At 48.3% G+C, this 25,934-nt stretch overlaps 3 protein-coding genes across 3 annotated transcripts; 2 read left to right on the forward strand and 1 right to left on the reverse strand.

Annotated features, from left to right (window-relative positions):
• Positions 1 to 267: 267 nt before the first annotated feature.
• Positions 268 to 12,171, forward strand: LOC108936328 (cadherin-like protein 26). Its single transcript, XM_029248567.1, is given in 18 exon segments — positions 268 to 303; positions 1,702 to 1,824; positions 2,597 to 2,746; positions 3,388 to 3,532; positions 3,920 to 4,083; positions 5,025 to 5,156; positions 5,274 to 5,456; positions 5,707 to 6,014; positions 6,017 to 6,351; positions 6,471 to 6,695; positions 7,053 to 7,352; positions 7,940 to 7,992; positions 8,448 to 8,660; positions 8,801 to 8,887; positions 9,151 to 9,324; positions 9,672 to 9,710; positions 9,870 to 9,968; positions 10,995 to 12,171. Coding segments are annotated over 18 exon segments (2,991 nt in total). The 3' UTR covers positions 11,220 to 12,171.
• A 2,398-nt stretch (positions 12,172 to 14,569) lies between these two features.
• On the reverse strand, positions 14,570 to 21,923 carry LOC108936557 (calcium-responsive transactivator-like). Its single transcript, XM_018755997.2, has 11 exons — positions 21,641 to 21,923; positions 19,836 to 19,912; positions 19,589 to 19,673; positions 19,266 to 19,389; positions 18,898 to 19,098; positions 18,487 to 18,651; positions 17,165 to 17,266; positions 16,896 to 16,988; positions 16,001 to 16,123; positions 15,066 to 15,193; positions 14,570 to 14,960 (listed from the first exon to the last, which is right to left on the reverse strand). Exons 1-11 carry the CDS (start codon positions 21,707 to 21,709, stop codon positions 14,934 to 14,936), a joined length of 1,194 nt encoding a protein of 397 aa, XP_018611513.1. The 5' UTR covers positions 21,710 to 21,923; the 3' UTR covers positions 14,570 to 14,933.
• Positions 21,924 to 22,080: 157 nt separating this feature from the next.
• On the forward strand, positions 22,081 to 25,581 carry LOC108936558 (proteasome subunit alpha type-7-like). Its single transcript, XM_018755998.2, has 7 exons — positions 22,081 to 22,480; positions 22,868 to 22,994; positions 23,349 to 23,473; positions 23,783 to 23,905; positions 24,251 to 24,370; positions 24,629 to 24,691; positions 25,411 to 25,581. Exons 1-7 carry the CDS (start codon positions 22,385 to 22,387, stop codon positions 25,492 to 25,494), a joined length of 738 nt encoding a protein of 245 aa, XP_018611514.1. The 5' UTR covers positions 22,081 to 22,384; the 3' UTR covers positions 25,495 to 25,581.
• The last annotated feature ends 353 nt before the right edge of the window (positions 25,582 to 25,934 follow it).

Below are 25,934 nucleotides of genomic sequence, written 5' to 3' on the forward strand. Positions count from 1 at the left end.
GAGCACCGCGTGATGGATTCTAAGGGGTCCTGACCCTCGGTCTCTTCAGTGGAACATCGAGGGTTAATGAACCAAGCGGTCCTGCAAGCTCAGTTTGCATCTGCCGGCTGAACTCGAACGCTGACCTGCCGGGTGTGTGCATTAGACTGCCCCTCTGAAGACTGCCCCGGGGGGGTGGGGCTGGCCTGGGCAGGGCTGGGCAGGTGCTTTAAAAGCCAGGAGAAGCACAGGGGGGTCTCCATCTCATCAGACCTTTGGGACTGCAGGATGGAAACCATCAGGGTGATCTTTCTGGGGACCTTGGTGAGTTACTCTATCACAGTGGCTGAGAATGCAGTACATTAAAGTAAAGTACAGGATATTCCATATATTACAATTAGATTCTACAGTGTATTGCATTACATTACATCCATTTTCTTCACATTAAAGTATAGTACTTTATATTATATAAAAATGAATTAAGCTGTAATCTGTGCGTTGCGGTACATTACATGTATGGTGGGGATCTTTACTTTTTGATTCTCATGTGTTGTTTGGCACGCGGAAATTGGGCATGGAAAAAGATAGTGTGTTCTCAAACGGGATGTGTGGAATCGGACAAAAAAAGAATGGGGTCAAACACCATCAGAAATGTCGCTCTTCAACTTTGAAATGGATAAATCAGTTTGTTATCACTCTGGTGTCACATTTACACTGTATGGAGCTGAAGATAAAAACACCGCCCTGAACAGCAGGAACAGTTTTGTGTCACATTACCAGGTTAACCTCGCCTTTCTAGTGCTGAAAATTTACATTTATTCACTTAACAGATGCTTTTCTCCAAAGCTATCTACAATGAACTCTATGTAGTGTTATCAGCCCACACACCTTATTCACCATGGTGACTTACACTGCTAGATACACTACTTACACTGGGTCACTCACCCATACATCAATGGGACACACACTCTGTCACTCACACACTATGAGTCTTTGGAGTGTGGGAGGAAACCAGAGCACCCAGAGGAAACCCATATAGACATGGGGAGAGCATGCAAACTCCACGCAGACTGAGTGGGAATCAAACCCACACCCTGTCGCACCACCTAGGTGCTGTAAGACAGCAACGCTACTCGCTGTTCCACCGTGCCGCCCTAAATAGTGAATGATCCAGAGATGATATATAGACGCCGTGTTTCTTCTTTTTTATTTACTGATTTATTTACTGCATTGGTTCATTTGCTCTTTCTCTTTCAGTTTGTTTGTGTTTTTGAAAGAAAGTGCAGGAACAGAGCAGTATGTTAAATACAACGTTTCCGGCTCTGAAATTCATTGTGAACTGAACGGATGAACTCTTACATTTGGCTTTTTTTTGTGTTTTACGACTATCTATGATTAGGCAGGGATGCCGAAGTGTTTATCTACACAGCACATCCCCACACCTGGGCTTCCAGGTGTCGGTCCGATGCTAAACACTGTAACGCAGCATCACAAAGTCACTACAAAGTTTAACCATTGGCTGGCGCTTCACCTGTGCGAGGGTAGTCAAGATGGTAAAGCGATTCAGTGGGTCTCATCATATAAAGATTTCATTCATACATTTATCAGCCACGACATTAAAACCATGACCGAGACCTGCCAGAGAGCAGGACCGAACCGAACCCGCTGCGCCACCACGCTCCGCAATAATAACAATAATAATTATTCCATGTGTATTTTTAGCAGCTCGTGGTGCTCGGTGCTGCTTCAACCAAAGCCCTGACCAGAGAGACGAGAACCTGGATCATAGACTCCTTCAGCATCGAAGAGGAACACCCAGGTCCATACCCGTTCGTACTCGGACCTGTGAGTAGAGAGCCGCGCCGTCCCCCGCGCCTAGGGTTCGCCTTTTCACTCCGCTCACCTCCCATTGTCTGTATGCAATAGGCAGTGTTGCTTGAAAGGATGTGAAGCCTACAGGGATGGCCATTACTCTTGTATAAAATATTAAAATAAACGTACGAAGTCTAAATTTTAAACGTTTAAACAAACTCGTAAGACGAATAAATGACGATGATCTACACACCTGACTCTACTTACCCGCTTGGTTTAACCGATGCAACTCGGAGCTTGGAGTTCACTTATTTTGCGTCTGCGCAACTTCATTGTTTATACTGCAATCGTGATTTTCTTTAGAGCAACGTATGGAATTGGAATGTGGAATTGTGTGGAACACGTGGAATTATGTCAGGTGAGAAAGAGTGCTTTTCAGTAAATAACCGTTTTGTGGTAAAACTATGGGACACCAGGAGTTAGCGTATTTTCAAGCAGGACTGGAAGGATTATGCAACTATAATTAAAGTGACTACCGTTATTGTCCCATCGCTGCGAAACCCGACTGACGGTTTGGTTTTTCACACGTCGCACACATTGCAGTAACACGGGTGACCACAAGTAGCATGGCGGCTAAGGAAAGCCTTTTAATTCCTGCCCTCGTCCTCTTGATCAAGATGCGTAACTTGAACTGCTCCTCCGAAATATACTGTACAGACGTGTAACGGGGCAAAGCTGTTGATGGCAGGCAGCAAGCCGATAAACGTGTTCCCGAAAATGGCATAAGTGTTGTGTTCCTTGGCAGATCAGGGTTGAACAGAACTACCAACTGAGGTTCAGGCTCACTGGAAGCGGTGTGGACAAAGACCCCGTCGGCGTCCTCAGCATAGACACGGAGACTGGAAACATCATAGTCCATCGCAAGGTCGATTACGAGCTTTTCCCGCATCTGAAGGTGAGACGGCTCACAGAAAAGTTTCGGAAAAGGTCACACGGCTCCCATTAGGACTGAGGACGGGGCGGTGACATCAAGGGCACCGCTGCCCCGTCAGACCACGGGGGGTCTGGGAGTTTGGAGCTCCACTTCTAGGTGGATTGAAACTCAAAGTTTGTGGGTTTGAAGCTTCCAATTTGTGGGATTTGAACTGGGCGGTTCCTTCCTCTACCTTCTTAAATGTATCCTCCGTTTTGTATTCATACAGTAAACGTTACACTTCATGATGTCGCTGCCTTGTGCACACGTCGCACACGTACACATCACGGCTATTTCCTGATAATCCGTACAAACACAGAGAATCCATCTGAAAACCAAGTCCAGAATGTCAGAACTGCCCTGAACTCCATTAAATCCAGAGTTCGGACCGGTACGTTTAAAATTCCTTGTAATTACACTTACTTAGCTCCATTTTTCTCTTCCCTTTCACTGTCATCATTTGTCTTGTTGGGTGGCAAAGTGGCACAGTAGGTAGCGCTGGTGCCCCACAGCTCCTGGCTCAGGCTATGGAAATGTCAAATGTTCTCTCCATGTTTGTGTGGGTTTCCTTCCCTCCTATGTATAAAAGCATTAAAGAACTGCATTCGGAAATGTGCCCGCAGCTCATGTTTGAGGCGATAAACGCCTCCAACGAGATGGTCGAGACGAGGCTCGGAGTGGAGATAAACATTCTGGACATAAATGACAATGAACCAACGTTTCAGAAAGAAGTCTACAACACCACAGTGGAGGAATCAAGGCAACAAGGTTAGAGAAAATACGCTTCAAAAATGTGAAATTCTGTATGTAGAAAAAAGATATTATTATTATTATTATTATTATTATTATTATTATTATGGGGGTGCGGTAGTGCAACGGGTTTGATTGGGTCCTGCTCTCCAGTGGGTCTGGGGTTCGAGTCCCACTTGGGGTGCCTTGCAATGGACTGGCATCCCGTCCTGGGTGTGTCCCTCCCCCTCCAGCCTTTCACCCTGTGTTGCCGGGTTAGGCCCTGGCTCCCCGCGACCCCGCATGAGACAAGCGATTTCAGATGGTGTGTGTATTATTATTATTATTATTGGCTAACAATTTATTAATTGTTAATTAATAATTATTTTACAAATTTATTCATGCATTCATTTATTTATTTTACAGGACAGCTTGTACTCATCGCGGTGGCCACAGATTATGACAAGAAAGGCAGCCCAAATTCAACCATTGATTACAGAATCGTGTCTGTGAAACCAGAGACTCCGAATGTGCAATTCTATATAGAAAAAAGCGGCAGAATATCCTTCAAGGGATGTCTGGACTACGAGGTTAGTGAACTCTGCTCCAATAAACGGGGGCATCAGTCTGGATTGTGTTTCAGAAATGCAATTTCTGCTACTCTGTGACCTCAGCGATCAGCAGCGAAGTGTAAAATGGCAGCGAAGTGCATTACATCAGTATCAAGACAGAAGTGGGTGTAAAAAAGCATGGATCTGAGACCCTAATTGAATGCTGGGAGGGATTCAGCAGCTCTGAGGGACTCATTCCATCATGTTGGGGCCAAAACCAAGAACCTACGGCTTTCAGTTTTGAATCCCTTGTGAGTGGAACCACCAAAAGGACAAAGCTTCTACAAAAAATATATGCTCCCAGAACTGCATCAGCACTTTAGTCACGCTGGTAATAAAAATGCTGTCAGAGTATCAGCCACACATAAGCATGGTTCCTACTATTTGCCGGGGAGATTTTTACAATTCTTATTTAAAAACAGTGGAAATAAGCACCAGTATTCATGGTGTCTGAGGTTACCTGGGTGCGTGCTGGTGGGCTACAGCCCCGTCCACCTGACTGAGAGACACACGCTCAATGTGTGTGGCCAATGAGCGCCCAAGAGAGACTCTGGAGAGAAAACGCCTGTTTGAGGTTTGGTTCTTGACCTTTGAGTTGCATGTTGACCTCTTCCAAAAGGCCTTTCCTTTGTCCTTTTGTTGTTTCCTCTCCTTCGTGTGTTTCGTAAGGCTCGCGTGTGTCGTCCTTGTTTGTTCCGCGCTCCCAACATGCCCCGTCATGCCACAAAGACATTTCTCCCAATCCTTCACTCAGACACCTCCATCGCACTGGTGTAGAACCACATCCGAACAGGGATCTTATCTGGTTGGCACCTACAAAGGCCGTTCCCATGATGCTTTGCTCTTTGTGACCGTAAGTCCAACGGCAGGCGGTAGGACTGCAGTGTGTGTATGTTTCGTCAGATGTGCTCTTCTCTCAGAAAGCCAAGGTGTACACCATGGTGGTGGAGGCCAAGGACCGCGGAGAAGTTCAGCGCCGTTCGAGCTCGTGCGCCGTCATCGTCAATGTTGAGGACAGGAACAACCACATGCCCGTGTTTGTTGGACACAGGGTGAGCTGACTATTCCACAAACTTTTTTTGACAGAGCGGTACGGTTCCTTTGGCGGTCAACGAATGAACGTCATATGTCGCCCGTATGACCGTCTAGTCTATTCTCACTTGTTTAAGGGGCCGTGGAGAGTGAAGGAGAGGGAGGCTGGAAAGCAGCTTCTCCGTCTGCAAGTGACAGACAAGGACTCGAGGAAGACTGCGGCATGGAGGGCCAGGTACACGCTACACGGAGAGGACAGCGACAGCTTTCACGTTGACACGGACCCGGAAACGAACGAGGGAATCCTCTCGGTCATAAAGGTGGGTTGAGCTGCATCATATGCTCGTGGAAATGATCCTTCCATTGATATTGTAATAACAATAGTACTAGTAGAAACTTCTATCTATCTATCATTGTGTCATAAAAAGCCTTAAAAATCCTCAAGAGTGGAGAAGACAAGACATGACTACCAACAAGCCAGGGTTAAGATCGTGATACGATACTATGGGGCAGGATAGATGATCATCTAGCGGTTAAGGTTGCTGCCTTCAGATTCGTCATGTTTCTCAGCCGCTGGACTATGAGGAGGGCTCGTGGAGGAACCTATCTGTCAGCGTGGAGAACGAGAGCCCATTCTTCTCCTGCGAGGTGACAGGCCGACCCCCCCAGGGCCTGTGGACCGTGACCTGTGTCGACAGCTCTGGAGAAGCGGCCCGTCCCAGGATGAGGAAAATCTCCATCGCTGTGGAGGATGTCAACGACCCCCCTGAGTTCCTCGTCGGCACCAAGAATGTGACGGTGGACGAGAACGTAGAGAGTGGATCCCTGCTGGTAAACTTCACTGTTGAAGACGAGGACACACACTTCGCCAGCAACTTTGTGTAAGGCTGGTCGTTCTGGGGCTGCTCGACACTCTTCTCCTGCTGATTTGTGTCTGGCCTCTTGAGCTCATTTCCAAAGGTTGTTGGTTCAAGTTCCAGGAGGAGACACAACTGTACCCTTTTAGAAGTGCGGTATCAATGAAATCAACACCCGATCAGTGTTTATTCTATTGTGTCCATCACTCAAACAGGTGCAGAAGAGGCAAAGACCCTGCAGGCTGGATTGACATAGACCCCAGAACCTGTGAAATTCGCACAGCAAAAGTTTTTGACAGAGAGTCTCCGTTTGTGGTCAATGGAACCTACACCATGACCATAATCGCCCTCGATAATGGTGCGCTCAAGCAACAAGAAACCATTTATTGAAGAGAAACAGCGAGAGGAAATGAGCTGACCCAAATATAGGTGTCATTTTACCCTACCCTGAAATAGCCACCTCTCTCTGAACCGCAGGGCAACCTCCCATGACCGGAACAGCCACTCTCAACATCCACCTGAGGGACCAGAACGACAACATCCCCCAGCTGACCGTCACTGAGCTGGACATGTGTTTGATGGAGGGCGAGTCCAGGGTCAGCATCACCGCCTTTGACCTGGATGGGTACCCCTATTCTGGACCGTTCACCTTTGAGCTGCTGGACAATGCTGAGGGACAGTGGACGGTCCAGCCCAGTTTGGGTGAGACAGCAAAGCATTTCGCACCGTCATTCAACTCACTCCCACAGTGTACACAGCTCCTCGTTCCTGAGCGTCACGGCTCAATAACAAGATGAGGAATGCTGCACATGTTTATGAGATGAATTGGTCAGCAGCCGGCGATGAACTGCGGAATGTCTCTATTATTAATATTTTATTGATTATGACCTAGAGTAAAAAGTTACCTAGTAGTTACAAACAAAATAAGTTACAAACAGACGCCTGGTCCCCCGTGTACATGCAAGTTGTGGAGCCACTATTACCGCGGTTTTATTATTTTCAATATTATAAAGTGCAGAGTGCAGCCTGCTGGTTCTGGACTGTGAACGAATTCCACAGGGACCACCGTGAGTCTGGTCACAAAGAGAGCGGTCCACGCCGGACACCACGAGCTGCGGCTGAAGATTTCCGACATGCAGGGCCTCTCCTCCCAGTGGAACGTCTCCGTTACCGTGTGTCACTGCTCCTTTGAACCCAACTGCCACGCCCCGAGGGTTTCCTCCAGCAGAGCCGGGGGCGTAGCCATTGGGGTCGTACTCGGCGTCCTCCTCCTGCTGATGGGTATGGAAGCGACCTGGGCTGGCGGCGCGGTCGTCAGGAACACTTACGCTGCCCTTCGCAGGCCGTATTCATTTCTTAGCATTTAACGACGGCGTTATACGTAGCTGTAAATACAATTAAAAATCTTTTTGATAATCCAGAATGCCCAGGAGGGATGGGCAGCCACTGGCACTTGGACCCCCAGAGGGTTTTTTTCTTATCCCTTATCTTTCAGTTGGGAGTTTTTTTGCTCCTTTGCTCCGTGAACAATAGGCTTACATACTGCTTTAATAATAATATAGTTATTTCAGTAATTTAATGTATAGCCAACCTTATATTTGTGCTAAGGCGCCGATCCACTGTTCGGTGCTCCGCGTCACTATGTGAGAAGAGCTCTATGAAAATACATTGCATTGAATTAATCTGAACAGCCACATGGTCTAGAACACACTTATGACAATTTGTATAAACAATTGTTGGACAACTTAAGACAATTTGTTAAATTCTTTTAAAGCTTTCTTTTAGAGCATTATGCCGGGAACACTTGTGTCCGTGGGCTCGGAGTTCATCTATTTCATTTGTGCAATATCCAAAGTCAATGTCAGCTTTATGGTCATTCCGCTATAGGTGAGTTATACATACAGGGGAACGAAATTTCGTTTTTCTTGGATCTCTGTGCCACGTAGGACATATAGTGCAAGACAGTGCAAAGACAGGGCAGTGCAGTACCCAGGCCAGAGTCTGGCGGCAATATATACAAGTGGCACAGTGGGTTGGACTGGGTCCTGCTCTCTGGTTGGTCTGGGGTTCGAGTCCCCCTTGGGGTGCCTTGTGATGGAGTGGCGTCCTGTCCTGGGTGTGTCCCCCTCCAGCCTTGTGCCCTGTGTTGTCGGGCTAGGCTCTGGCTCCCCGTGACCCCCGTACGGGACAAGTGGTTCAGCCAGTGTGTGTGTGTGTATGTGATTCACATATAATATAAAGCACAAGAAAACTATACAGGACATAATTTACACTAGACAGGTAAGAGCACAATCAATAAATGAGGCGGCGGTGTATACTAAGAAATAAATGTTCAAGTAGATTTTTGAAGGGTGATGCCCAATTTTGGTGCAGAGGACTGAGTTATTGTGTAGTGCGCTATTTTGATTCAGGGAGACACGTTCTTTCTGTGGCCTGTGCAGTCTTTTCGTCTAGCGTGCGGACGGTCTGGGCTGGGGGTGCGCCATGTCATATGCGATATTACATTTGACGAGGGCCGCGTTTCTTTCCTGCAACGCGCCGACAGGTTTGCCGCTGCTCGTCGTCTTCCTGTCCTGCGGGAGCGGGAAGGAACCCCTCCAGGTGGAGCAGGGTTCCGGAAACTTCCTGCTTCAATCGAATACCGAAGCACCGGGAACTGACTGTCAGGTAAGAGTCTAATCCACGCAACATTTGTCAGTGTCTAGTAGTCTGGAGAGAGTTGCTTTTTCCAACAAAAAAAAAAAAAAATGTTTGGAAACAAACAGTTTAATGTAGCCGGATTAAAATTTGACCGAATTGTTCTTAAGGTGCCTCATGTTTACCGAGTAGCCGTGAAACACCGAGGAGAAGCGTTTCAGGCTCCGTGCGCTCAGGGGATCACGACGGGCTACGGGGTGAGTCCATCGCAGCTGCTACCTCCGTCACCGTGACGTTCCAGTGCAATTCCCTCAGTACCGGACTCGACAGAAGTGTGTAAATGTGGGAAATTAACACAGCATGTGACGTAGCCACTAGAGTAAATTAACAACCATAAATACCTTATAAAGACCCCTATTTATTGAGCAGGTTCAGCTGAAATTTTTACATCATCAGTGTTAAGGAGAAGCGAGGAGCCTTTCGGGAGAGTGTGCCGGACTGATTGTTCGCACCCCGACAGGCTCAGCCGGAAGTGTCAGATTACGAAGGGTTCTCCGTAAGCAGAAAGGAGCAGGCGTACCAGCGGCAGAACGGATACGAAGGCTGCGAGGTACCAGATGTGCGCGTACCTCCGATCCTGGACCGTTTCGCGCTTTTGATCGCGGCTAACGGCGGATTCTCTGTTTCTCGTTTTGCGCTGTGACTAAGGGGGCTGTACGCCCCCCCGGCCTGAGGGAACGCTGCCAGGTAAAACACCGCGCCGAATACATTTTGCAGATGCTTTTCTCCACAGCGACGCGTAATTCGAAACGAGACGAAGAGCTTTAGACAAAGACGCAGGATCGTGGACGCACCCACCGCTTGTGTGTGTGACACCACTACGTTGCTGGTTCACATCCCTCCAGTAGCTGCTATAGAAGTGACATTCAAATAGCAAATACGCAGCAGATGGTGCTGGAGTCATTTTTCTATAGTCGTGTAGTCTTTGATGCTAACGGACGTTTTTAATATTTTTCCCCATTGTTCTGTCCCGTGCATAAGGGGTCCATGCGATTTCACAGCTGGAGGGACCGCTACCAGGTAAAGGGCACTGATGAGCCATCATCGCGTGACAGAACTGAACGGGAGCCACCGACCACCCGCGTGGTCCAGCGGTCGTGTCTCAGGGCATCTCGGGCTCTTGTCTGTCTGTACCTTCGGGACGACGAACAGCAGTATTTTGTACCATTAAACTGACAGATTTGTGGTGAGCAGACATCAGCCTGGAGAGAGACGTGTTCTTCAATGAGGAATTACGGTCTCGCGAGCAACAAGCTGCTGCTCTCGCTGCTGTCCCAGGTATGTTCGTCCACCCTGAACGGACCCAACGGCCGCGCAGCCTGAACTTCTCTGATATGCGGTGTCCCAGAATGCATCTCCGGGTGTTTGCCTGGCTGAAGCTGTCTTCACCTGTCCCACTGTGTGTGTCTGCTTGCAATACACACAGCGAGTTACATTGTCATCAGACAATACCTCACAGCCACGAAGTGTCGGATGGGAAACTCGCTCCTCTGACGCACGTAGGCGGTTGGCTCGTACGACCATCTGCACCGTTGGGTTATTAGCTCACGTGAGCCAACACGTTGATACGGCTCAGTCGGGCGACTCGCTTACACGGATCCCCAAGTTGCTCATATGGCTTTTTCTTTCCCATGTGGGTAATTTCTTTATATGACCCTTTTCGCGACTTGTTAATGTCCTCGAAGGACCGCGTGGGGGTTTGCTGTCTCCCTTGAGATGGTAATTTACTCACATGATCCCTTATGCAATTTTCAATCATATGATCGTATTGACATAACTTAGTAACCCTTTGTAACCTCTTGCACAGTCGGGTAATTCACTCATACTGCATGGAAATTCCTCTGGGATCAATAAAATCACCCATTTATCCATCTGTTCAGTCATTTTCTGCTGTGACCCCTGGCATATTTCTCTGACTCCCTTGTTTCATTCAGAAACAGTTTATATCTATACATGAGATTGAGGACTGCGATCAATGTATTCACTAAAAAGAAAAAGAATCAATGATAAATATCAGTATTCCGCTTCAGGATGAGCAGCCAGAAGAAAATGAGAAATTAATATTCCATATCGTTGCTTCCATAAGCCCTTTCCCACAGAATGAACCTGAACCGCACGTTCAGAAGCTTGTTGGGGTACTTACTGTTTTACTACATTGAAACACCAGCACTACTTACACATGACATGTCAGATTAATATTTTCAGTAATACTTTCCACGCCTGCTATTCGTTTTGCAGATTTATAAGGTTTGAATTAATACCCTTGAATCTATGCATTACCCAGCTGCTCCTTCTCCCCTGCAGAGAATCCACTCCATTGAAGAGCCCGGTAAGGAGCTCAGAGACTACACCCCCCACGCGTATGCAGATGAGGGACCCCCGCCGACAGACCCCGCCCTTGAGGCCGTCTCCATTTCCGGGGATGTCTTCGACCCGGATGCGCTGCTCGACCTAGGCCCGAAGTTCGGCGGCTTGGCCGCTGCGTGCAGGCCGGAGCCGCGGTCGCTGTCCCACAGCGCTACCCTCTGACCAACAGGAGGCGGGACGGGATGCGTTACCTGGGCGATGGCTCAGCCATCCAGCTCACAGGTGGTTTTTTTTTGGAAGGAGAAAAACTGCGGCGCAAGAACACAACAGGGGCTGCGAAACAGGATGGAGCTCAGTGTACGAACATTAAGAATATCGACAAAACGAGAACCACACTGGAATCCTACTTGGATCGTGGTACACCTCAACATCGTGGTATTTTACTATGTCCAAAAGCGAAGTGTTTATTTGTGAGAGTATATATAGCTATAGCTAAAGGAGCAGTTAATTTGACACTTGATTGTGACACCTGGACAGGTGGGGTGAGGTCCAAAGAGCTCTTTCATCCAAAAGAAGTTCACAAAAGTTAAGGGCTCTTTAAGGGGCTCGGAGAGTTTCAATTTGTTTCAATACGGTATATTCATTATACTGAACATTACTGTATATATACTGTATATACATTTAATAGTGGATTCATAGTGAACCAAGCAAATAAAATGGTGAATATTTATTTTTTCTATATTAAAGAGTAACAAATAGAAGGGAAGAATATCAAAGAAGTGACACGATACAGAATAATTTCAGATAAAACATTCATAACTGATCGGCAATACAGCTGCAGCCTTGTTCCTCCTGTCTCTCAAACACATGCACACGCAACCAGCTGGGCGGCGACAACGTTAGGTACACACCGTGAACGATGAAAACACGCAGAGAGTAGCTGTCTCGCAGGAACCGGAGAAGAGATGAGCAGCGGATGCCGACGATTGTCACACGATGGAGACGCGTGCTCGAGCCGATGGGCACAAGACTCATTTTCGGCGTTTCCCAACATCGACATGATGGGAAATTGTGATCTCCTTTTTTGTTGGGTTACGTTCTCACCCCAAACCCTAACTGCAAAATAGAAAATGTATTAATATTCCCGTGTTAAAGTTGCGAGGGGTGCGGTGGCGCAGCGGGTTTTGCCTGGGCCTGCGCTCCGGTGGGTCTGGGGTTCGAGTCCCGCTTGGGATGCCTTGCGATGGACTGGCGTCCTATCCTGGGTGTGTCCCCTCCCCCTCCAGCCTTGCCTCCTGCGTTGCCGGGTTAGGCTCCGGATCACCGCGACCCTGCTCAGGACAAGCGGTTTCAGATGATGTGTGTGTGTGTGTGTGTGTGTGTGTGTGTGTGTGTGTGTGTGTGTGCGTTAAAGTCTATGTGAATGTATCTCCGAGATGCACGTCGCTAAATTGAAAAATGTAAAGCGGCAAAATGGTAAACTGTTGAACCGTGTTTAACCACGGTTAAAGTGGCAGATATGAAAATCCGTTTAATATCTCCAGTTTCCAAAGTAACGAACAATACACGCTGATACGTAATTAGCAACACTTGCAGCTCTGCTACCTTTTCAAGAAAAAACAGACACAGAACCGGTCAGACTGTACAGCATCATAGAAACAATAAGGCAAATGTGCTTGAACAACTTCTGTTAACTGCTACAATACTGCCTTTTTTTTCTTAGCACTGTGTTCATCATCAGAGCAAGGTCATATTTACCCCTTTTTTAGCCAGAATGGGTCTCCACTAACTCACTCACTCACCTACGACACCTGCGTTCACACAAACCTTGACTGTCTATGCCTGTCCCTGGCGGCCGTTGCAGGTGGAGGTATCGCCCTACGGACATCCGCTAACGCAACACGGTGTCAAACATCGCGGGTGACTCGGGACTGACTTATGCGCGGAAGGGATGGAAGCGTACGCATGGACAATCTGCTTTTGAAAAAAGACTAAACATTCATCAAAAAAAACATTCAAACAATCATATATACATTCATATGGACAAAAAAAATCTGATATATCGACCGAGGCACATAAATGGGGGAAAAAAAAAAAAAAAAAACATTCAGTACCATAGAATTAAACAATAAAAAGTGCAGCAGACTGGCTTATGAGCACAAATGGGACTGGAAGTCTAACTTGATTTGTTCGCGGTTCAAATTCCCTTCGCTTTCATCACATTTTTTCAGCTTAAAGAATGAGCACAAGGTTATACAGATGCTGCTGAATTTATTCACAGGACAGGTTCTGTAAAAATCTTGCCTAAACCTATGATAAATACAAATATTTTGTAAGACTTGAATTATTTTTTCCAACTCTGAGATGCATTGAAAATAAAAAGAAAAAAAACGCCACCGCCTCACGCTTCCGCTCGTTGTCGTCGATTCTTTCCATAAACGTGAAACTTCGCATCTTGTTATGACACTAAGGAACACCAGACAGGAGCTGTAAACACTGTGCAAATGAGTTGAATTAAGGTGGTCCCTGTAGTGACTGGCAGCTCTTTAGTGCCGTCTATTGGCCGGAGACGTAAACACGGGTCACGTTCAATCTGCTGCAGACCGAGATTTCAGGGAATAGGTAAAAGAGAAAAATACATTTAAAACTAAGCCAATAAACTGGGAAATAAAACCAGTTTGTAACTCAACAGCTGGTGCCCGCTGTGTGGCGGGTCTGGGGTTCGAGCCCTGTTTGGGGCGCCTTGCGGTGGACTGGCGTCCCGTCCTGGGCGAGTCCCTTCCCCTCTCCAGCCTTGCGCCCTGTGTTGCCAAGGAGGCTCTGGCTCGCTGCGACCCTGCTCGGGACAAGCGGTTGTAGACATTTTGTGTGTGTGTGTGTGTGTGTGTGTGTGAACCATCTGCAGCGCAAGGAGCCAGTATACAAACAGCTGGATTCCAGAGTGGTACATAAATGACTCGAAAACTGAACTGCTGCAGAGCCGAAGGACCGAGAGTTGAGAGAAGTCCGAAAAGCCGGATGAGGACAGGTTGACATTCGTTTGCTCCAAGCGTAAAAAGGCAGTTTGCGATTCAATTCTCTCTCCGTGAAGAGGGCCAAAAATATTGCTACACACTACTGTGCTTGTTCAAGGAAGCATTATCTGGAATGCAGGGGACAACAGTTATGGACAGTAGGGGGCGACACTGAGTTCATTGTGCTTTTCAGAGACTTCAAATACAGGATGATTCTGCCTTAACAGCGGCCTTTTTTCCCCCCTCTGCCCACACTCCTCCACGACTACAACAACACTAAGTGGACCAGTCTGCAGTTCACTTCAGCACTCACTTATTCTACTATAATTTAAATAAAACCCGAACCTCAAAACTCATCCTTACTTAAGCATATCTCTCATTCTAAGTAATAGTAAGTGGGGAAAAATACATTCATTTACATCGATTCAACTCGCTGGCAGTTTTTTTCCAAAGCAACTCACAATGTCAAGTTACTTAGGAGTAATTTACCTATTTACACAGCTGAGAATTTTTTTGTTTCAGTTCTGGGTACCCACAGCAGATGGGATTTGAGCCTGGGCTGTTTGAGTGCAAGGTAGCAGCACACTTTTCATTTTTTTAACTGTAATAGACCAGCGGTGTTTTAAGTACGGTCTTTAAATAATTCCAAAAGCACATATGGTGTTCCTGACATGTCCACCAATCACCGCGAACCTCATGGAGAAAAGGGGGGACCCAGCGTTACGGGAGTCTAACTTAACCAATCGGCATCGCTCGGCCTGGGAAACGGAGGGAAACGAGACGCGGAAGGCTCCACCTTGAGCTACCATACCTTCCCAGTTATGAGCACTATCACACACTATCGGTTGGATCCACAAGTACAGAAATGTCAAGATGGGTGGAGGCAAAATGATGGCGGAAGAGCTGCAGGGCCCTCGACACCTTACTGTTGGTAGTTTCCATACTGGCCCTAATGGGGGGACACAAAAAGGTTGAGTCAGTGGGCTGTCGGGGGAATACAACCCCCAGAAATGTGCGCTTGGAAGATGAGATTTTAAACCACGGGAGCCCCTACCTGTTCATAGGTGTATGGCCTCTGTGTCTGCCCGCTCGGGGTAGCCTGCGATGAACGGTAGGAGCTGTACTGCTGTCCCTGACCCTGCTGGTAGCTGGAGTACTGGGAGGAGGTGCCCTGCCCTGGGCCTGAGGTAAGAGAGGGGTGAAGATGTGTAAAACTCATTCAAATGACCAAAGGCCTTAGGGGTTGCATGTGGTGGAGAAGATTCCTGGAAGCCAGGTAAGTGACCACCAGCTAAAGGGCCAGAGGATGAGAGGGCTGGAGAAGATACTTGGAACCTGATCAAATGATCGAAGGCCTGAGAGGTGAAAGGGACTGAGAAAATATCTGAAATTTCAACAAACGATCGGGTGCATGCCTTGGGGTTGAGAATGCGAAGAAGATGTCCGAAGCCCAGTCAAACGATCAATCAATAATCAAGGTGTAGGAAATGAAAGGGTGGAAAAGATACTTGAAAGTCCATCAGTGATCAATCAGAGTCCCGGTAGATGAGGGGGAGTGGACATGATACTTTAAATATAGTCTGGTTTTCAGTTCAGGTAGATGCTATATAACTAGACCTGTCCATAAGATGACCCTCTTATTACCACAGACCAAGCCAGTCTTTATCTGCTACTGGTCCTTTCTAAACACACACCTAGTGTGGAACTGTGCTTACTTTAGGTCAAGCGTGGACATTTAGACCACAGAGCTACTGATCTGTCCTAAAAATACTGGTATGGACTAATGAGAGGCACAGTGTAAACTTTTCACTACCATAATCCTAGTGTGAACATGACTTTACCAAACATATCCTTAGTGTTGACTTTTTGTTACCATGGATGTGCTCTGGACCTATGAGGCCATCCAGACCTATAGTTGGACAGTCTTGAGACAGACCTTGGATGGGCATTTTTTTTTTTTATCATTGTCCAGATGTAGGTGTGTCTTACCATAGGCCTGCTGCTGACCACCATAGTTCTGCTGCGTAGGGTACTGCTGTTGGCTGAACGGCTGCTGTTGGCCCGATCCCTGTTGGTAGGACGCCTGTTGCTGACTGTACTGCGCACTGTTTCCTGGGGGTCCACAGCAGACAGGCACTGTTTACTTGAGTACGAGGACGGAGGAACGGCGCACATTTCCCTACAAAGTGCCACCTGCCGCGTCTTCGTGGAATTACTATCCACATTAGGTTTCAAAATGACAAACAAACTTCCCGCTTCATTTATGCGAAATTGCATCTTCACGGATCTGTTTCCTGAAATGTTCTGCCCGCGTTTCCACTTGCCGCCATCAGTTTGCAGCAAAACGCGGGCAGGCGGAAAACAAAAACGCAACGATGCTGTTTGTAAGGGGGCGGCTTCACAGGACTGATTTTGCTCTGCATATTTTTTATAGCTATACCCAAGACTTTTACAGAAGCCACCCTGCAAATAAACAGAAGTACATGTCTATTATTATGTTTTTTTTGCGTCTATAGATGATAAAGCAAACTAAAAGTGTCCAGATGCTGACAGATGTTGCGCACGGCCCCATCCTCGTTGCCAATTTTGTTGTGTCCTTGGCTGCAAACGGGACATACGGTCAGTATTCCAGACGAGCAAATCTTCAATTTGTTCTCCCGACACCATTGTCCGCTACACTCCCGCACCACCTGTTGCAATGAGGATCGTGACGGTGCCTTACGTGTATAAATACTGAAGGTGCCCAGTTTTGAATTTCCCGCAGACCCCTTTGAACGCACACATTCTTGGTTTGATGAATTCAGGGCAACCTGGCATCCAGCCAAGGGCGTATGACCAGTCAGAGTGAACCTGTTTGCAGCTGCCCCCCCCACACCGTCTGTACCTCCTTCGTAGTAGTGCTGCGAGGACTCATCGAATGTCCTTTCATATCCGGGCTCGCTGTACGATGACTGTTGATAGGCATAATCTCCGTGTCCTGCAGGGTTACAGAAGCAAACAACACAACATCGGTCGGAGTGCGTACCCCGAAAGTACAGAATCCGTTCTCCCAAGCGATCCGAGCCCAACGCTGGTAGCTGAAGATTTTAACACGCGGACAGACATGGACCGCGGATACATAGACATCTACGATTTTGGCACACCAAATCATACCGTCAGGGTAATACTGCTGGTTCAGGGGCTCGCTGGAGCTCTGGCCGTGTCCGTACTGCTCCCCGTAGAACTCGTCCTGTCCCGAATACTGCAGAGCAGATCCTGCAAGACAGGGGAGCGCAGTTAATAGGCACCGGCTCGGGGCATCTGGGTTCAGGCCGTGCAGGAGTTCAGGTCACTGCGAGTAGTCTCTTTACGTGGGAATGTGGGTGTCACTATATGACTGGGGGTCTGCGTGGGGTCACTCTAAAAAGACTGAACTGAAGGCGGTGCATCCAGGTGTAAAGGCTGCTAAAGGAGGGATCTGGATCACTGTAAATAATGCGACTTTACAATCTAAAAGTCTACAATCTATCAGTCTGGGTGTTCGCATCACGCAGGACTTGTCACGGTCCTATCGTGTTAACACCTCAGTGAAGAAGGCCCGGCAGCGTCTCTTCCACCTTAGATGCCTGAGAGACTTCAGACTGCCCTCTAAGGTGCTAAGAAACTTTTACACCTGCACCATTGAGAGCATCATGACAGGAAGCATCGCAGCCTGGTTTGGGAACAGCACCCGGCAGGACAGACGGGCTCTGCAGGGGATGGCGCGTTCAGCTGAACGTACCATCCGAATGGAGCTCCCTGACCCGCAGTCCATCTACAGCAAGCGGTGCTGGAACAAGGCCAGGAAAATAGAGGAAGACCTCAGCCATCCTAGCAACGGACTTTTGTCTCCGCTGCGGTCAGGGAAGCGCTTCCGCTCCGTAAGGGCCAATACAGAGAGGATGAAGAGGAGCTTCTTCCCTCAGGCTGTTCGGGCCCTCAACCAGTATAACACCTAGGACTAAATACCAGTCACCTCCAGGAACCACTCCACCTCTGCTATTCCATTTCATATATACGAACTCAAACTGAACTAGCTGTGTGATCCTGCACAAACCATATTGCACTACATCTTATGCCGCACAAATTTTTATAATTCATTGCACATCTGTTTATAGATATTTATATATTTTGCTTTTTCATATGCATAAATAGATTGTATATACATTTTAGTACTTGTTATTTGTTTTTTTAAATTGTTATGTCGGACAGCTGTGTAAAGCACTTCGCCGCACGTCGTACTGTGTATGGCTGTGTATGTGACAAACAAAATTTTAATTTGAATTTTTAAAAATCTGTGTCGTCTATGAGTGTGTCAGAAGGATAAAGTTTGGTACTCAGCACACCAAGCTGAAACTAAGAACTGTCTTTAAATGAATAATTCGAAATACATTTCCTTCTGCATTCAATGGATAATTAACTTCTGACCTAAGATGAGATTTTTCATACTTACTCACCTTGTTGAGAAGTTCGGTATGATCCCATTGGTCTCTGAGCTATCATGTTGCTTCCTTGGTTACCTTGTCCCAGGATGCTGAGGGACTGGGGGCCCTGGTAGTGTTGGCTTCCAGTCTGAGTAGAGGAATAATGGGAGGTGGCCGCTTGCTGGTGCATCATGGTAGCTGGGGAGTCATGGCAATGTTTTTAGTGAAAATAATCAACGAAAAGAACAGAGCTATCAAATAAAGGATAAAGAGTTATAAATGTACAGTTTAATTGAGCGTACAATTTAGGAATTGGCCCATAAGACATCTGCAGTGACATGACCATGTAAACTACCTCCGGTACCCCAGGAGATCCCCGCAGTCACATGGGGTATAAACCCATCTACCAGGGGATTCACTGTTTCACCAAAGAGTACAGCCCACCTTGGCTGGAGGACATGTTGAGGTTGCCGCGGGAACTGTAGCTGCCCATGGACTGGCCCTGGCTCTGCATGGGCAGACCCTGCGAAGACGGCACAGCGTGGCTGTATCCTGCAACCGAGGCATGGCTGCTCACCGGAAGGCTCATGGAAGTGGAGGGCAGAGCTGTCTGGCTCGCCGTCTGCATGGGGGTGTGGTTCGGCCCTGGCGACACAGGAAAAACAGAGGAAGGAACACAGAAGAGTAAGGATAGGTGGCAGATGTTGGACAACAACGTGATGGAGTCAGCAAGACAAGGATGAAAGCACCGGACTAACGGTTAAAAAGGGTTACAAATGTTTTAATGATGAGATGGAGGAGAGGCCCCTCACCGTTGCTCATCTGGCTCTGCATGAGAGAGCTCGATGGCAGGCTGGAGGATATGCTCTCATTCAGGTTGCCCTGGGAGTGTAAGCCTTGGCCCCCGCCACTCTGGCTCATGTTCTGGGACGGAGGCTGTGAAGGAACCGCAGAGGTAAAGGAATGTCCTGCTAGCACAGACTAGACTGGAGTAGGTCATACCAATGTGTCCCACAGGGAGCTGGACGGGGCTGCAGATGGATCATCTCCACAACAGTTGGCAGAGCTGAGACCATTAATGGGCGCTCACGAGCACAAACTAAGACACACTTACAGTTCCACTGACAGTACTTACTGCAGGCAGCAAGGACTGCATATTCTGATTGGAATCTGCTATTGTGGCCAGGTAGACTAGGTTTCTGTGCAGTATCTGCTGATACCTGGAAAAAGCAAGGTGGCACGTGTCATAATAGAGTTGTACAGGTAATAAAAAATAAAACCCATCTGTAAAAAAAGGGAACAAGACATAGTGTGATCAAAATAATACACGTTTTTGAGTGGTCTAATCTTTAATAGCGTGTATTTTTAATGAAGACACTTACTGTGTGCATTCTGCAGTTTTCCCCTTACTTTGATAGTCCATGATGCACTGTATCAGGTGATGATTTTCATCCAGCATCTTTGAGGAGAAAGATGGCCATGTGACCAAAGTCTGCTCTGCGATGTTATGAATACACACACACACACACACATTTTCAGAACCGCTAATCCCTTACGGGGTCACGGGGAACCAGAGCCTACCCGGCAACACAGGGCGTAAGGCCAGAGGGGGAAGGGGACACACCCAGGACGGGACGCCAGTCCGCCGCAAGGCACCCCAAGTGGGACTCGAACCCCAGACCCACCGGACAGCAGGACTGCGGTCCAACCCACTGCGCCACCGCACCCCCTGTTATGAATACGTCATGATAAAATAATTTACAGAACAACGCATTCTACAGCTCATTAGTCCTGATGGGGAGTCAGTAGCACTGATGGGGAGTCAATAGCAGTGATAGGGAGTTAACAGCTGTGATGGGGAGTCAATGACACTGATGAGGAGTCAATAGCTGTGATGGGGAGTCAATAGCAGCGATGGGGATTCAATAGCAGTGATGAGGAGTCAATAGCTGTGATGGGGAGTCAACACTGATGGGGAGTCAATAGCAGTGATGGGGAGTCAACAGCAGCGATGGGGAGTCAATAGCAGTGATGGGGAGTCAATAGCATTGATGAGGTGTCAACACTGATGGGGAGTCAATAGCAGCGATGGGGAATCAATAACATTGATGGGGAGTCAAGAGCAGTGATGAGGAGTCAACACTGATGGGGAGTCAATAGCAGCGATGGGGAATCAATAACATTGATGGGGAGTCAAAAGCAGTGATGTGGAGTCAAAAACATTGATGGGGAGTCAATAGCAGTGGTGGGGAGTTAACAGCAGTGATGAGGAGTCAATATCCCTCTAAGGTTCATGCTCTGCTTCTACCTTCTTTCGCATTCACGCAGTCTTCAGGAAAGTAACCGACTCAATTATTAGAAAAATCAGTTTCGTTCGGATAAAACGCGCCGCTGCGCAGCAACACGAACAGCACGTGCGCGCTCAGCGTGCAGAGGCACGCGGGCGCCACCACCCCCCTTCACACCCCCCCCCGAGGCGACGAACAAAGGTCCCGACGCTCACACGGTGACACGGTGCGGCGCCGCGTCGGGGATGCCAGACGCGCGGAGGGCACGTCCCCAGCACGCGCACGCTCCACCCCACCGCACGCCACATTTACCATTATTTCACCACGGCTTTACCACGCGGTCCTCCCAGTCCCAGGTGCGATGCGCTCTTTCCGGACTCCTTTCCTCGCACAGCAGTGTCACTGTACAGCACGTGTGACGTAAATCATACAGAGGCAAAACCGCGGTCCAGCAGCAGGCTGTCAAATCGGGGTCGCGTGACAAACGAAACGGCACATCAGAGTAATGTTACTGCTTTCTAGTGTGACAGACAAGTGTGGAAGACACACACACCCACAGTCCGAACGATCAATGAATTAATCAATGATGCGGATCAATTTACTGTGGTCCCTTTCAGCAGCAGGGAGAGGGCTGGTGAACCGGTGTGACGCCTCGTGTCCTGTCTCGCGCCCCACGGACACACCTCCACGCCCTCCCCACATCATCATGTCCACATGTTGGGACCCCCCCCCAGCGGTTTTCTGCCCCGGCGCCGAGCCAGCAGCATCAGCATCAGCAGCATCAGCATCAGCAGCGCCCGCGTTCCACCCCAGTGATCGCGCGCATCATCGCAATTATCATCCTCGTGACGTAACCACGGCGAAAATGAATAGCTGTGAATAATGACCGGCGTCGTTACCTTCTGTATGGTCTGCTGGGTCACCTCCCCTTTGCTCCTGGGTCGAGACGAAGCGAACGCCACCGACATGGTGTTGATGTTTTGATGCTCTCTGGAACGCCTCCCTCCCTCACTCCCTTATTCCTGATTATGTTTTATGGTAAGTACCCCCCCCCCCATTCGGAGATTTACGGTTCCCGTTACTGGAGGCGCGTGGGGGAGGTGGGGGGTGGGCTGCAAATGCAAATGCGCACAGTCGCTGGATGTCCAACGTGTTTAATGGTCTGGAAAGTGACAGGCGTGATTGCAGTGCACGGACACGCGCGCTCCATCCACTCCGTGACGTCGGACAGACCCCCCCTCTTCCCCCCGCCGCCCGAGGAGGGGTAATGACAGACCCCCCCCCTCTCATCCTTTGGTACAGCCCCCCCCCCCCGTATTACTACACTGTAGTAGAGCTGCTGCCACACACTTTTTATTCAGAAGCAGTGAGGCGGCCGCTCGCTTTTGTCGCGCAGGCGCACGCGGAGAATCCTCGCCGTCGCGCCCGCGCGCTCCCCTTCTGCCTTGGCCGCGCGGCCGGCCTGACAGCGTGACAGCGTATGTGGCGGAAGAGGCGGCGCGCGCCGTGACTCGGCTCCTTCGCGCGCTCATCGCGCTTTTGCTTTCGCTTTTCCCCGCGAACGTGTCCGCTCGCCGAGCGCCGCCGAATCCTCACTGAAGGAGAACAAATTCAGTTTAGTGAATTTTCTCGGGTTCAAAATCATGAGCTACGACCGCGCCATCACGGTGTTCTCGCCGGACGGACACCTGTTCCAGGTGGAGTACGCGCAGGAGGCGGTGAAGAAGGGCTCCACGGCGGTGAGTTCGCACCGGAAGCACCGCTTTAGCTCTACCTCACAGAACGTGCAGAGTGCGCGGCGCTTTCAGAGTTCATGTGATCAGTTATGGCTCATCATATCACCGTCAAGTGGGTCTTCTTCACTCTGCGGACTGGAGCCGCTTCCCTTCCTCCTCCTTGACTGTGTCTGTTGCTGCCTGGCTGGTTTGGTGCAGTTAAACTGGTCCCAGATCAGCGGAGGACAGAACAGTGGAAGTCTCCTCCTGCCTGGACTGTCTCAGTGTTCAGAACCCCTCTCGGTCCATGGTACAATAGTGCCGTTTCGCGAGGCCGCCGCGTGCCGGATGGCGCCGCTCTCGCTCAGCGTGTCCGGGACGCAGTTTCCTCAGTCCGCTCTCTGCTTTCAGGTGGGAGTGAGAGGCAAGAACATCGTCGCGCTTGGAGTGGAGAAGAAGTCGGTGGCCAAACTCCAGGATGACAGGACGGTGCGCAAGATCTGCGTCCTGGATGACAACGTATTCATGGCTTTCGCAGGTCTGACTTTTACCCCGTCCCTCCATCGAACCGTCGATACGTGCGTCCATCATTGCTCCCGCTCGCTCTGTCGAAGAACACACGTGTACTGTAGTTAACCAAGCACAGCACAGCTTCTACACACCTGCCCTACTTTCCCATAGAGGGCTTTGACACCTGAACATGACATCGAGGAGGAACTCGAACCACCGTGTCAGATCCCTTCCAAAATGCTGGAATCGTACTGCCAACCGAAAGCACGTAGATCATCATCTTGCCCACACAGTACGAGCGTCAGTGCTCCCGGGTCCACTTGACGTGCGTCTTCCGTACGTGCGGTGCGTAGTACGGAGCCATGTCTTATTTCCCGTTCAGGCCTGACAGCCGATGCCAGGATCGTGATCAACAGGGCGAGAGTGGAATGTCAGAGTCACAGGTTGACCGTGGAGGACCCCGTGACCATCGAGTACATCACCCGCTTTATTTCCAGCCTCAAACAGGTGAGAGTCGGCTGTCCCGAGGCCCCTCTGGTGCCTCCCGCCAGGTTCGAGTGAATGGCAAAGACTTGCGTGACCCGCTTGCTGTAATCTTGGTGGCAATTTTTGACTTTGTCAAAAGATGTTGGTGTTTTGAAAATCTGCTCCAGTAGTTAATAAAGACATACTTTGTGCTTAAGCAGTTGCGCTTACGTATATTACCAACATGCAGCTTTATTAAAGTGGTGTCAATGAAGCAGCAGGGTGTGTCGCAGGTTTGGCTTGCTGGGGGATATCAAGCACTCTCTCACACTGCACATTCTTTTCGTTAAGAAATATACTCAGAGCAACGGGCGCCGCCCCTTCGGCATTTCTGCCCTCATCATGGGTTTCGACTTTGACGGGACGCCTCGCCTGTACCAGACCGACCCTTCTGGAACATACCACGCGTGGAAAGTAAGTTCCAGGACAACAGCGTTCCCGTCGTGTCAGTCGGCCCTGACTAGGAGTTCGCGGAGATGAAATACGGCATTTTAAATATTCCACTTGAAGGTTTTTATAGAACACAGAGACTACATTAAGGTAAATCTTCAACACTCATGACTTTGGTTTATGTTCATAATGTGGAACTACCTCATGTACTGGTAAGTTGATCCAAAACGTAAATCCAGTTGTTTTGATTTTACCTTATTGCATATACTTGCTGCATTGAGAAGCCTCACTAGCTTGACCTGAGTATAACACTTCCGGAATGGAAGAGCTCCTGCAGCTGTGGTCACTCCCGCGTGCTTCTTGTGGCAGGCAAATGCCATTGGGAGGTCTGCGAAGACTGTACGGGAGTTCCTGGAGAAGAACTACAAGGAGGAAGATGTGGAGTCTGACAGCGGTACCATAAAGCTGGGGGTCAGAGCACTGCTTGAGGCAAGAGCAGCAGTTGACTTTGGATTAGACCAAAATGCATCGTTGGGGTGGAATTAGCACCCATTACTCAGCAATGGATAAACTTACAGCCACTTCATTCAGGGCAACACTGCTGCCAAATTTTGCTTTATTCAAGGCAGCATGCATGTTCCCATGTGGCACAACTAGTTTTTAGGAAGGAGAGGGCAGAATGACAGGTAATTACTTGCTTACAGACACTATGGTAAAGATGGATTTTAATTGTTACCGTTTTCATAGGTTGTGCAATCAGGCGGGAAGAACATCGAACTTGCCATCATGAAACGGGACGAACCCTTGAAGGTCTGTTGGAAATCTGCTCAGCATCTTATTTTACAGACACTTCTCCAAAGCAAGTGTACATTACAGTAAACCTGAAGTTACTTGTCTACCTCTGCAGGTGCTCAGTGTAATGTACCTACACAAAGGCAGGGCAAGCATGTCAACTCCACCCTGTCTTAGCTGGACTGAGCCATTTAGTCTAGCTGATCAGTTTAAGGGTTATTAAATCTTCAAATTGCAGAGGTTAAGGATTTAAGGTTTGCAGTGTAATGCACTGGAAGGCACACACTGGTTAAACACCAATATAGAAGGACTTCATGGGTCCCACACATGACTAGAAACATTTTGTATACAGCTTTACTCCCCACTAAATACTATAACTAGGGACCATATAGAGAAAGTACATTGCAGCATAAATGCTGCTTAAAACTGATCACTGGGCATATTGATTAGGGAGGATTTATATCTGAACTTTATAGACTGAAGGCACTAACCAATTTAGGATAATTGGTTTAAAGATGTGTTTACTGTGGCACATTTCTGGTTTTTGGAAGAGAATGAACAATCACTTATGGAAATGTTACACATTACATTCTAGTATTCATAACTTAGTGCTGCAGTGGTCTAGATGAAACCACAGGCAATACTTACTGTAACTGTTCCACCATGTTTATAAGCTGCACTGAGCAGCTACTCCTTAACAGTGAAACAATAAGTGTTCTTTAACACTGCCTCCACAGATCCTGAGTGCAGAAGAAATTGAAGCGGTTGTCTCAGACATTGAGAAGGAAAAGGAGGAGAGCGAGAAAAAAAAGAAATCTTAGTGTGGGGAAAAGGGTTTGGACACTTCAGGCCCTAGAGCAGGGTCTCCAGTTCTTTAAAGAACAATAAAAACTAAAGAGGTGACACTGTTCCAGTTTTGTTCTGCATGTCATTCTCATCAAGGTTTTATACATTTATAAAAAAAAGTTATGCAATATCCAAACACCAAGTTTACCACAACCACATCAGTACTGAGGACTCAAACATGGCACCAGATACTCCATTTATTAGCGACAGATCAGCACTACAATTCCACAGTAAACAAAATTCAAAATGACAGCAACTCAGCCATAAACATTGGGATATGACTCCATTCGTCAAACTTATTAATGCTGTCAAATCATTCCACCGCATGACTACAGTATTTACAATTGTACAACAAGGCTGAACATCAGCCGGTGTTCAGCACAACTTTCACCTGTCTGAAGGTGGTGTGCCTCAT

This window comes from Scleropages formosus, chromosome 24 (assembly GCF_900964775.1).
Source record: "Scleropages formosus chromosome 24, fSclFor1.1, whole genome shotgun sequence".
Taxonomy (NCBI): domain Eukaryota; kingdom Metazoa; phylum Chordata; class Actinopteri; order Osteoglossiformes; family Osteoglossidae; genus Scleropages; species Scleropages formosus.